The sequence below is a fragment of the Malania oleifera genome, chromosome 3, assembly GCF_029873635.1.
Source record: "Malania oleifera isolate guangnan ecotype guangnan chromosome 3, ASM2987363v1, whole genome shotgun sequence".
Lineage (NCBI taxonomy): Eukaryota > Viridiplantae > Streptophyta > Magnoliopsida > Santalales > Ximeniaceae > Malania > Malania oleifera.
Genome location: NC_080419.1, coordinates 88,288,240 through 88,302,735, shown reverse-complemented (window position 1 = coordinate 88,302,735; position 14,496 = coordinate 88,288,240). Strand labels below are relative to the sequence as shown.

Sequence of the window (14,496 nt, the reverse complement as noted above, 5' to 3'; positions counted from 1 at the left end):
ACATGAGATCTTAAGTGAAACCCTTAAAACATTGAGTGTTTCACGCAACACAAGTATCTGTAAACATTTTATTTGATTTGTGGTTCTGATTTAAAATCGGTGCATATTACAGCCGCATCTGTATTAGTCAACCCCGAGGGAAAAGCTTAGATTTGATATTTCTCTTCTTGGTGGGGGGGGGGGGTGGTTGGTGTGGGGGTGGGAAGAGGAGAGGAAACTTGGTTTCATATAACATACATATACTTCTTGCCAACTTACATTGGATTGGGCAACTTAACATTCCACATTACAATAAGTTATCATCTACAAGATTAAACCTGTTCAATAACTCCTGCAAATCTTGAAATGCAACCTTATAATGTTCCCGAGATTGGGCCCCTTCTTCAACAATCTGTATTGCACGTTTATACAGTTGACTATACAAATGCACAGGATTATTCAAATCAACATCACTGGAGCCATGATCCTGAGGATACCTACACCTAAAATCTCGATTCCACCGTGGCAAAATGTAACGAGAGGGGATTTCCTCCACACCATTGTAATTGAGGACGTTCAATGCATGCCTGCACAAGTAACCCTTATAGTTGAACAAACTGCAAATGCAACGAATATCTGCCTGAGTTGTTTCATACAAAACCTCATAATACCTAACTTCTTTCTCATTTCCCTCAACTTGAACTCGTTCTTTAACAATGTATGTAATGATGGGGCCATTTACACTCACTTGCTTCGTGTTAAAGCAAGAGTACATCCCCTCAACTTCAGATTGAAACTTCCTAAAAATGTCTTTTGTGTACACCTTAGAGAGCTGCACCTCAAAATTACATCTTGTTTTCAAATCAAAGCTGGAATTTCTCGACTCCATATCTGCCATGGCTTCCTTCAGATGCTTCCTATGTAGAGCTAGATCATACTTATCAACAAATTCTTTAAAAGATGTGTGTTTATGTACATAACCATCAAAGAATGCATCCAAACCCTCATTTTCTTGGATGGAGATCATTCCTGCAAAAAATGTGTCTTTCAAGTAAACTGGAACCCATTGTTGCCTATCTTCATATAATGACTGAAGCCATTTATTATCCCCAAGCCCATGCCTTTTGATCATGCTGCTCCAAGAAGTTTCAAACTCAGCTATCTTTAATGAGTCATAGACTGCTTTATTCAGTTGCCTTTTAATTTCTTCGTATCCATTCAATCCTCCCAATTTCTCTGGAACTCTTTGCATGATATACCACAAACAATAACAATGACAAGCTCCTGGGAACACCTCAGAAACTGCACTTTGCAAGGGCTTGCACCGATCTGTGATAATAACGCGTGGAGGGTGCCCTAGCATACAGGTAAGCCATGCCCTAAAAATCCAGACAAAATACTCAACTGACTCGTGCCCAATGAAGCCACAGCCCAGTAGTACAGACTGTCCATGGTGGTTTACTCCAACAAATAAAATCAATGGGATCTCATACTTGTTTGTTAAGCTGCTTGTGTCAATTGCAACTGTGTCACAGAAGTAATTGTATGCAGCCCTAGACCTGGCATCGGCCCAAAACACATTTCTCAGATGCCCTTCGTCATCAAAATCCATCAAATAAAAGAAATTTGGATTTGTCAACTTCATGCGACAAAAGTAGTTATAAACTGCATGTGCATCTCCTTTAAGTTCCAAGTGCTTTGAGTGATCCACAGAATTTGTACTCTCTTTTTTGTCAACATCTGAGCAACCATCACACCCAATATCCACAACAGCTGTTCGATACAACTTAATAGTATGTACTTCCATAACAGGCTGTTGTGGCCGCTGTGCTTTTTTGGCTGCAAGAATCATTCTCTTATGTGACTTGAAAAATCTTTTGATCTGTGGATTTAGTGGATGGTTGTGTTCCAGTTCTACTTCCACTATTCTCCATCGCTTAGAGTCCACCAGCCTAATAACTATCATTGCTGGGCAACCAGTTCTTGTTTCTGGCCTCGGGTGGTTTGCTTCGCTCTTTTTCTTGAACCCAGCACTACTGCAGCTGAGTTTTGCCCTATATCGTTCCTTCCTCTTTGATCTAAACCACGAATTGCTTACTCTGATGCCAAAACCCTGCTGCTTACCATAGAAATTGTAAAAATCATAAGCTTCCTCAAACGAATCAAATTCCAAACCAACAGTAGGTGGTGGGGGTTCCTTCTTTGTCAGTGTTCCAACTGTTTCATCGTCATGTTCCACCACATGGCCATCTCCTTGCACATCATACTCATCGCTTTCTTCAAATACTGGCTCCCTGTTGAGACAAACTTCTTCCATCTGACACACAAAACTGAACCCAGTTATTATTGAAAAAAGTCAAGTAGCAAATCAAGAGGAGCAATATTAGTGATCAAATGTGTTTCCCATTATTCTTTCAAATGTTGTTTCAGGAAAATATTGAAGCCAAAAGAGCTTACTTTAGTCATGGAGATGCAAATTAAATTGAAGAAGAAGCAAAAGACGATCGGGAGGATGATAGTGAACTAATCAGAAAATGAACTTGAGCAGATGCACCACACAGGTAAAAGCCTTAAAATTTCCAGAAACCCCTCCCTAATGTGTTTACGACCCTTATAATTAGAGAGAATACTTTCCTAAATTTAAGAAGACATGATTGCATAAAATAAATAAATGGAAATGCAAATAATATCAAATAAACCAAAAATAAAATCTCCTCCTAAATGAGGATAAGGCGTTGAGACTTGACCACTTCTCCACAATGGACTATCCCCTCCATCATACTCCCCAATAGAGGTTGTGCCACAGCAGCATGGGCTTCAATGGCTCTGATCTGATACCAATTGTTCCAAACATACCATACAGGTAAAAAACTCAGTTCAAACCATAGTTTATAAAACCAGACCGGACCGGCTGGTCCAACACAGTTGGACTGGAACTGGTCAACCCACCAGCACGGCTAAGGGTATAAAATTGGAAATTTACTGAACTGGGGTCAACCTGGGAAAACTCGGTCCAACTCGGTGAGTCAGCTGCGTTGACCCAGTTCTAGTAGAAATCATAACAAAATGCAAATTTTGTGCGTCTGGATGGATACAACCCATGACCTCTCTCTTGTATAGCAGGCACCTGACCAGGATACCTAGACTGTTTTGGTGAATTTTTAGCACAGTGAATTATATCTAGGATACATCTAAAAAGTCAAGCTTTAACATGGATATTTGTAATAATTTATATATCTATATACACAATAAATGCACGTATATAATTGTAGAATTTATCAAATTCTAAACTCTATTATCTTGTTTGGAATGAATTCAAATTTTCATACTTGATTATTGAGTAAAGTGAAAAATAAAATAAAATTATAAAAAATTAATCAATTAATTAAATTCGATTTTACATGTAATTAACATTCAACTTTTCTTAATTTTGAATCATATAAGAACAAGTCTTCATTTTTAATAAATTTCTTTCTTTCTTTCTTTCTTTCTTTCTTTCTTTCTTTTTTTTTTACATTTTCTTGAACAAAATCTTTGACCAAAATATAATCTAAATAAATTTTAACTAAATAAAATTCAATCTTATTATTATTTAATATTTATTAAGTTATCAAATTTTTTACTCTTGAATAATTTTTTATAGAGGCGAAATATTAAATCCCCCTCTCACTATTATGTAATATTTATTTAATTTTTAAAATAATAATAGTAATCCTCGGCATCAAATTCATCATAATTATTAAATCCACTATGTAATATACACACATACACACATATATGCCATACATATACATACAAAAAAAATATATATATATAAACGCACACCACCTGTCCGACCACCGTTTTGACCCACTGGTCCAACCAAACCGGTGGTTTCACCGGGTCGATCACCAGTCTGATTTTCAAGACTATGGTTCAAAGACTCAAATCTTCAAATTCCAAAAATAACTCCCTAATGTGTTTCCAACCCTTACAAATAAAGAGAATATTTTCTAAAATTAAGAAATATTTGTGTATAATAAATAAGTAGAAATAAAAATAAAATCGATCAAAATGAAAGTTAAGATATCCTAAATGAGGAATAGCGCTTCCTGGCACTCTTCCCCATGATGAACTATCCCCTCCTCCATCAGAACTTCATACTTTACTTCAACAAATATACTGTCCCCTCCATCAGATCTTCATACTTCAACAAATATATTCTGTAGTCTGAGTGATGATTATCGCCATTAATTAGTTCTCCCACTAATATCAAGGGGATAATATAAGAATGGAATAACATAATCATCACTCCATATCAATTACACCTAGAATCTTGAAACAAAAACCCAATATCAACATACATGGATAAGGCAAACCAATGAAAAACAACCAGCAAGGACTTATTAGCATAACAAGACGCCAATCCTCAAAGTAGTCAGCATGTATACATGATATACTGCATCTAAAACTATCTAAGTTGCTGTGCTGCTCATTATTTTATGAAAGATTTACAGGTAATAAAACACAAAATGTGCCACATGCCAGACGAATCCAACCAAATAGCATAAGGAGTTGTATCTTGCAGGAAAGGCCATCCTCCTAAAATCAGAAATTGTCAAACTAAATCCCTCAATCTCACTCATAAAAGGTTTGATAAAATGAATTAAAGATAAAACATATTAAAAGCATTGGTCCAAAAAGTTCTGCTACTAAAAATTCTACAATTCAAAAGCACTAACTCAAAGTAACAAATTGAAAAATCCCAATTCAACTCATATTGATTAGGGGAGAAAAATATGAATAAACATCTCCCTAAAGATCCAATATAGTCATCAGGACATGCCAGTTCCAAAAAAAAAAAAAACTAACATTGTTCTCAATAAACTCCAAATTCTATATAAAATTCGTAAATTCATATTACCAATATCAAAATTAATAACCAACATTCATTTAATCCACATCCCTATTTCACTCACAAAATTTTGGTTAAATGAACTGAGGAGAAAAAAAATGTACAAGCATATTTCTAAAGAATTCAATACTACCATCAAGGACATGCCTACAAAAGAAATTAGAGTGTTCCTGTAAAAATTTCAAATTCTATAGACAAAAAGTTGAAGCTTCATCATGTCCATAGGCCATATCAGAATTAATGACTAACTTTATTTAATCCACGTCCAAGCTATAAAATTGTTAAGGCTTGATCTATATTGCAGGTCCACAACTCAAATGCTGAAGCATTTAGGTAAAATAGTAACCTAACATGGTATCAAACATGATTACTAGGAGGTTTGGTACAATTATTGTTGCCTGCATTTATTGTCAATTTTAAAAGTTAGAACTACTAGAGACTGACACGATGCACAGGATATTATAATCTCTTAATCTATCTCAAGAGCCAATTGTTCAATTTTATTAAACTAGTTAATCTCATTTAATGAATGTATTTACTGTTTAATCCAGCTCTCTCAAGAGTCAATTGCTCAATTTAATTTTACTAATTAATCTCATGTAATGACTGTTTATTTTTTTAAAAGAGCAAAATAAATATGTATCTTAAATTATATGGACCATTACAATAAGTATATTATTTTTTATTTATTCATTTAACTGTACAAAAAAAAAATTCTTTGCTATGCTTACATTATATATATGTATACGCACACACATGCAATTAACTTATTCCCCATTACGAGGGTTATTTATTTTTATATATCCACATAAAATTGGGCTACGCACGCAGAGTGTTCAGGTTTGATAAATATTGTTGGCAACAACTTTACAACTTAAACTTCTAGGCAAAGCGATGATTCAACAAAATAATAAAAAATAACATAATTTTAAGTAAACTATAACTATTACTACTACTACTACTAGTATTATTATTATGTTACTTAAGCAAGACATGTATTTTACATAACTTGCCCCATTTACAATGTAATTTTCTCATCTATTAGAAATTTCATTTGCAAGAGGTGCATCTTACTAAATTAAACAACTAAAAAATCTCTATAAATGTACAAATGTGTTGATTGTTGACAGTTTTAAACTTTATATTACAATGATACAATTAGTTTTTCAAAATAACCTATACTTGTCTATCACAAAACAACCTACTACCTGTATTATGTATAGAAGTATGAATAGTGTAAATCATTTTGTACACAAAATTATCCTTATCTTTTTAAAGTCAGGCAAAACATTCTTGAAATTAAGTAAATTCAACCACAATAGATAAAATTACATTTAGAAAGTCCATTTTAGATAAGTTAACCTTTGACACCTACAATATGAAACTTCAATTAATAATGAAATAACCTGGTACATATATACATATCTATACTATATATAAAACTACAAATGGTGTAAATCATTTTGTAAAGAAAAATATACCTTTTCTTTAAAAAAAAAAAAACAAAACAAAAAACAAAACATAAAATCTGTAAATCATTACTATAGATTGTCCAGTTTTGCAAAAGCTAGCATAAAAAAAACAATTGAATGTAATACAAACTAATAACATTTAACAACCAAAAACTTAACATGGAAACAGCAATAAACAGCAAACAAGAATTAAGTCCCACTAGGTGGGGTTGGCTACATAAATCATTCTCCACCAATTTACACAATCTTGGAATATTTCCTTTGACAATTTCAAGTCTGTTAAATCCTTATTCACTATCTCATTCCAAGTTATTTTAGGCCTACCTCTATCCTTTCCATTACCACTAATAATAAATAGCTCACTCCTCAATGGTGCACTTTGACCTACATTGCTAGCACCAAACCATCCCAAATTCCCATCCCTTATCTTATTTTCTACAAGTGCTATGCCAAACTTACCATGAATATGTCCATTCCTTAATTTATCTTTTAAGTAATGCCACTCATCCACCTTAGCATTCTCATTTCATTAACTTTTACCTTTTAGATATGTTGTTATTAAGTTGAGCAACATTATGATAATCATCCTATAAAACATTCCTTTTAATTTTAAGGTATACAATCACACCAAGCTTGAAGCACTTCCCCATTTCACCCAACCTGCTAGAACTTTATGTATTACATCTTCAAATATCTCCAAACTTTTACAATTAAGTATCCCTATATCCCAAGTTGCCAATCTAACTATAGTCCTGAACTACCTTCTTTACCTCCTTATGTCTAGAATAATGTGAAAAACCTTGCCTATTTAACACCAGACCTAAGCATCGACACATCGCATCATATCCAAACAACAACCTAGCCCACCCTTGCCCATTTTCGCTACATTCGAGTGGTATAAGGGCAAAGTGTCACTCATAGGGGACGTCCCAACAAATAAACGACAAGAATTTCGTATCATAGAGATATGACAAGTTTTACAATGGTTGTTAGCTACCTAATACAACGCTCCTCCTATACATAAGCTGGGGACCAGCTGTGTGAAAAGAATTAGGACATTGAGTACATCACAAATGGAGTTAAAATTTTAACATAGATAAAAAGATTTAACATAAATTAGCAATTAGAATTTTGACAAAAATAGCACTCAAAGTAAAGCAATAACATTAATAGATTAAAAATCAATTTTACAAAATAAATAAATAAATGTTTTTCACTTCATCCTAGAGTGAATAGCAAGGTTGTTAATTAAGTATGGTTCTTCAACTTATTAAGTAAATTTATTTTTTGTAATACATTATTGAATACTTGTAATTATTAAGCAATAAAATACTTTTTGTGTAACACCCAATGCAACACAATTGAGGGTTTATGGAGAGTAAGACATATGAATTAATCTTACATCCATACTTGATGAGATTGTTTCCATGATTTTAATGTTTGATGTTTAAGTTTGGATATCACACCCTTGCCGTTGAGTTCAGGATTACCTTTATTAGGTTATAATTTATAGATTTATAAAAATTAAGAATATGTATGTGAATTAATAAAATATAAAAAGTAAAGGCACACGTCATAAGTTTGATGGATTGATATATAAATTTAGACAATATTTTAGCATTAATTATTATCAATCAGTATTTCTATAAAATATATATATATATATATATATATATGGCTAAATATACAAAAATAAAATCTTATGAAAATAGTATACAAAAAGTTATAGAAGTGAAATCTCAAAGAAAGTAATATATATAAAATTAACTTTCTCTTGTTAAATAGTCTAATATGTATGTATGTACATATGAATGTATATTGTGAATATTGATGAAAGGTTCAAGGATGATGTTACTTGTATAGTAAAACTCATTTTGTTTAATTTTACTCATTTAAAAAAAAATTACTAAATCAAATAAAATAATGGAATAAGATAAAATATATATTTCTAGTTTTTATCCATAAAACAAAAATATTCCTCACCCTGCAGTATTTCTTATAGACAAACATCATTGTGTTGAGTATAAAAAAAATTATTGACACAAAATATAGAGAGGCTTAATGCGAAAATAGACCACAAAAAAGTAAGTTATTGAGCAAAAGGCCAAATAAAAGCATAAAAAAATGCATACATATTCAATTGATAACAAGGAGAATAACTAAAAGAAACTGATCGTTATATATATAAGTAAGAAGTTCTATCCTAATAATTTTTCAATTTGTCTTATTAATATTTTTTCTTACAATTTTACCTTAAATACTTTATCAACTTATCTATCTAGTATTGTAAATTTCATTAATCAATTTTAATTCATATGTTTATATTCCAATTAATTTACCATTATTTTTACTATTGTCAACTAGAGCTTTCTTATAATCTTACATATTGTAAAATACATTCACACTGTGTTTGGGAGCATGGATTTCAAGCCTTGAATTTGGAAGAAACTTACTGTAATTTTATATTACATTTTATCCAAATCTAAGACTTCTCCCCAACATAGGGTCATATATATGTACAACACAACAATAATGTCGAAGTTCAAATACTTCTCAATATTTCTTAAAAGAAATAAATACATTTTTGTTTTTTTATTAATAACCATGATTATGCATAATATTAATCACATTTATTTTTAGGTGTTTTTTATTCCTGCGCAATGCACGTGAGAAAAATGACTAGTATATATGTCCTAAAAAGTATTGTATCAACACATCTATCACTAATAGCCTACTTTGTCTATACTTGTGTCTCTCAAAATAGCTTAACCATAACTTGACTTTTTGTATGGGTAAGGACAGTCTCATATGACTTCTCATTGGTATTTGTTTAAATTGAAGACTCAAGAAGAAAATGTAGCACTTAGGGTTAGAGGAGGAAAAAACAAGAATGAAGGGAGAAAGCCCAGTCAACAATTTCCTTGAGGATATAGAAAACACCAGGTGTCTACCCTCTTAAATATTAATAAGAAAAAAGGCACAAAGGGAAAAATACCCCCACTCTCATCATCTAATTACTAAAATAACATATTATCTTCTCACATTCCCCCAATCCCAAATGGTTAGAATCATTAGTCAAAGCAGGCTTAAATAAAGCATTCTTGAAAAGATCAACTAATTGACCACAGATTTCACAAATGAAGTCCTCAAAGCCTTCTTCAGCACAACATACACAAAATGATAGTCAATTTCAATATACACTAGGTTGCTAGCAATATAAACGGCAGCTTGATTATCAACATATCTATGGGTTTCATTATCTTTTGAACAAAGACTTCAACTATATAAGATCACTCATAATATGGCTATATCTCAATATTCTGCTTCAGCACCAGACGTTGCCACAATAATTTTTCTTTTTTTATTTGTTACGCAAGGTAACAAAATTACCTCATACAAAATGTACAGCATTCAATGATATCACATTTTCTTTTACATTTATACATCAAACATCTACCAAGAAATCCTACATACCACAAAATACTATAAAGAACATCCTAGTGTGCCTGTTTGGGATTTTCTATAAAGTGGCTCACCATCCTGCAGCAAAGTATGTCAAGTCAAGTGAGAATCAAACATATCAAATTGCTAACTATCCATATCTCCAAAGATGATCCAACAACCCTAGACAACTTCACATTGGGATCTAGATTAGCTCACAACATATCAATCTCACCAAGCAAGTATAAGGAATATTTCAGTGAGCCAACACTTTCTTATACTGTACAATCTAAGTACAAAGAAAGCAACACAGACACCATGCCAAAAAAACAAAAAAGGTTATAGAGAGTATCCAAGCCTTTGATTTAAAACTTTGCTTGAAGCCACTCATTGACATATACTATCCTGCTTCCGTCAGTAGTAATGATGGCAATATCAATATAAACTATTAGAAGTACCACACCTTGTCGCAACATGCTGGAGGGCCACCACCAACTGAAGTAAATCTCCATACCACCTTGTATTGAATGGCAACCTCAAGTTGAGAAATATTGTATAGGGATCAGATGTGGGTTAAAATATAAACCAATGGCATTGCCACTAAATTATCTAATCCTAGGGATGGCTAGATTTACCTAATTAATTACTACCGGTTAATTGACCTCCTAGCTACACCTAGGGCTAAGAAACTCATAGTCAAGGTCTGCACAATCAGAGTCGGGTTTGGGAGTATAGTTATGCAAGAGAAAGGTATTAGTGCCCCTTACACACTCGTTCCACGAACAACGCTTACTCAACCATTTATGATTACCAAGAATCCTTTTGTCCTTTAATTAAAAGATTATTACCCATCCATTTAAGTATTTGGTCACTTTGCATTCCTCAAGATAGTCTGATATGGAAATACACAGATTCCTTCACCTAAAGAAACCTTAGGAGGGTGCTAGTGCGTCCCTCTAGGGAATCCATCTTCAGATTGATTAGTTTAGCGTTTTCAAAATTAAAGGCCCCAATCACATGAGAAAAAACAAAATAAGGAATAAACATTATCAATCAAGCAAGAAAAGCCCCACCAAGCTCTAAAGCATGCATAGTTAAATAGTAAGTAGCAAATATGGTTCATCACCACTTAGATAAAATGAGACTATTTTCAAAACAAGCAAGTACAATACCCCAATAAAATAAAAAACTAAAATAGAATACCAAATATAATCCTGGCAATAAGAGGAATCCATTAAAACGCACAACCCTATTTTCCTTAAAAATTTGTTTTGCAATTTTTTATTTTTTTTCATTTTTTAATTTAAATGATGAAATTGAAAAGCAAATAATTCTAATAAAAATAACAGTAAAAATAATAGCCTTATTCTAATAAATAAAATGGAAGAAACCCAATAAATGTTTTTTGATTTTTTGATTATTTTCCATTTTTGTGGATTTTAAGAAAAATGAAATAAATAATATTAATAATAACAATAATAATAATAATAAAAATAATTGTTGAAACAATCCATTCATTTAGGAGGAGGCATCTAAAGTCCCTCGACTTTTTCAACATAGCCCTACTTGGGAAATGGTTATGGAGATTCATGATTGAGAAGGAACATCTTTGGTGGGGAATTCATCGCCACAAAATACGGGCTTGATCATAATGATTGGACCTCACAAGCTAGCAAAAGACCACACAGTGTAGGGTGTGGAACTTCACAAGAGAAGGTTAGGATTATTTCTTTTCCTACACCAGATTCCATGTGGGGAACAGGGACAACATTTACTTTTGGCATGAAAGGGAGGCCCTTAATATCTTGTTCCAGCCATTTATAACTTGGCTTGCGACAAAGATATCTGCATCGGCCAGCACCTCCAAACTTCAGATCAGGGGCTCTTTTGGATCATCCCTTTCCTTAGAAATGTGGAAGATTAGGTACTCCACCAGCTCACAGACTTCTACAGCTATCCTTATAATTTCCAGCATCAAAATAGCACAAATCAGCCAGTTTGGACCTTCGATAGGAAGGGGGTCTTGACTGTTCGATTTTTTACAGGATACTCTGTCCTCTGGAGTCTTAACAGCAATAGTTTTCCTTGGGACTCAAATTTGGAAGCCAACTGCCCCCACAGAAGTTGCCTTCCTTGTTTGGGAGGCAGCCCATGGTAAGATCCCTGACTTTAAATAATTTGCAGAGAAGGAGACTACTCATCGCCAATAGATGCCCCCTTTACATAGATGATGCTGAATTAGTTGAGCATATCCTCCTTCATTGCACTAGGAACCTGTGGAATTGGGCTCTGAATTTGATCAGACAAAGATGGGTCACCGCCAACTCTATTTTTTCTTTTTTTTTTTTTAGGGGGGGGACGACTTCGGGCCTGGAGAGGGATTCAGGTAACAAAAGCAAAGAAAAAAGCTTAGTCTCTCATTCCCCTCACAATTTTCTGGTGTGTTAGGAAAGAGAGAAACAAGAAAGAGTTTAGTAATTCAATCTCAGCACTTCAGACAAGCCAAGAGCAGTGGTTTAAGGCAGTTACTCGCTAACATAGTGGAAATGTTGTATATGATTATAATGTAATCTTTGATCTTTGTGACGCCCTTCAGTGTGGTTGGTTATTTTTTGTATCTCAGGCTGGCATCCCCTTGATGCCCTTTCAATAAATTCCCTTTAGTTGTCAAAAATATATATATTGAAATACTTGGTGTGCTTATGAGTTTGTTTTGATGATTTCTAAAATACTAGGTTTAATGTTGAAATACCTTGTAAGCTAGTGTTATTCAAATGATTTCATTTGATTTTCTCCAAAACACTAAAGGTGTATTTAACCTGTGATACAAATTGTTTTAATAATTCAAGTTTGCATGAAAAGTGTTTTCAAGATTCCCTTTAGATGCAGTGGGTTTGTTGTTTAATCTCCACTAAATCCACCATAATGCCTACAGACACAGCCTGTGCCTGTCCATTAAGCGTGTAATACCTATCTGTAGACGCAGACTTCCCTTAGACACACTGATAGGCATAGACTTCCATTAAATGCATCAACAGATGTAATTTCCCTTCAAGCACCTGTTTCGCATCTATTGACTAGTCATTCAGAAATTGATATGGATCTTGTTGGAATTCGAGTTATTATGATTTATTAACTTAGAAATGATTATTAAGAGATTATATGAGCTGATATTTTGTAAGATTACAAGATATTTCAAATTGTATTGACTTTGAGCTTCATTGTCTTGGAAATGAAATTAGTTGTCTTGGAACAAAGCTCTTCTTGCTGTCCATGCACAGCAGGTGCTTTTATTTGTGTTTCCATAAACTTCAAATTTTAACTTAAATTACCTTGTGCACTAACTACTGTTGTTGGCTCTCGGAACAAATGTTTTCTTATTGCACATGTGAAGCATACTTTACCCTTCGAGTTTCAAAGCTCCAAAATTTGAATTTTAAATTTGTTGAGCATTAGCTCTGGTTGTTAGCAGCCCAACGGCTATGTGTTGTGTTTCCTTTATAAATTTGCTGGTTGTCTTCAAGTGAAAGAGAGAAAGAGAAAACAAGTGACTAATAGAGAAATATATTGAGCTGTGTTTTTACACTAACAAAGAGCCAAGAGAGTCCATCTTTGAGAAGAAAAGAGAATATCCGAAAGTTGTGTTTTTTTTTTTCTAAAGATCTCAAGAGCTCATATGATCTTCTCCATAAAATAAAGTTGTGTTTCATTCTCTTCTGAGAGCTCGTCCTTGTTCTTATGCTATGATGTATTATCTTGTTAAGAACTGTAGTATTATGGTGAAGGATCTTGTGATCCGATTTGGGTTTCCACACAATTTAGGAAAGGTGGTCCAAGGTGCTTTCTAGCACATTTGAGTGATACTTCTAGCCGTGTAAGTCTTGAACCCAAAGGTTGCTTGGACAGGTAGGCTAAGTGCTTTCTCACACGATTGGTGGGTTTCTAGTCCAATTGGGTTTTTACACAACATTTGGAAAGGATGTCCAAAGTGCTTTCTAGCACAAGTGTAATATTTTCTAATAGTGAATCCTCAAGTTGTTGCTTGGGGAGTGGATGTAATTCACAATTAATCAAACCACTATAAATTTCTTGTGTTCTTGCTTGTGTATTTTGTTTGAAAATTTGCATAAATTTGCTTCCACGTATCATCTTTACCATTACATTTGAAAATTAATTAAAGGTGATTAAAATATTATCACCTAATCAACCCTCCCTCTTGGGTGCCATATATTGGACCAACAATAATACACAAGTATAATATTAAGTAATAGTAATAATTATAACAAAGATCAACAAAAAAATATAAATAATAACTGTAAACAAAATCTGATCTCTTCCATTTTGTTTCATTTTTCTTTTTTGTTTTTTTACTAACCTAAGAATTATAATAACAACAGCAGAAGCAACAACAACAATAATAATAATAATAATAATAACTTGCAAACTCACCAAATAAATATTCCAAAAAAAAACTTTAGATTTTTATGGATTTTTCCTAATTTTAAACTAATTAATACTAATAAATCCAATCTAAAAAACAAAGAAACTTCAAAATTAATAGACTGCGCAACTAGGGAAGGGCGCATGCAAGCACATGGCATCTTCTTCCCCGCAAAAAGATAAGGGTTCCGAGCAGTAAGCTCCATGGACGCTGCCTGCAAACCGCTTTCCCAGTGGGCGGCCTGGCCCAAGCTGCTTCCCCACCCCCCC

At 33.3% G+C, this 14,496-nt stretch overlaps 1 protein-coding gene across 5 annotated transcripts in view; it reads right to left on the bottom strand.

Moving 5' to 3' along the window:
• Positions 1-222: 222 nt before the first annotated feature.
• The window catches only part of LOC131150731 (protein FAR1-RELATED SEQUENCE 6-like), a 30,016-nt gene continuing 15,742 nt past the window's right edge, over positions 223-14,496 (bottom strand). For all 5 annotated transcript variants that reach the window (XM_058101644.1, XM_058101648.1, XM_058101647.1 and 2 more), the window contains one exon: positions 223-2,296. In XM_058101644.1, coding sequence (XP_057957627.1) covers positions 287-2,296 — 2,010 coding nt within the window. In that variant the 3' untranslated portion in view covers positions 223-286. The remainder of the gene's footprint in view (positions 2,297-14,496) is intronic.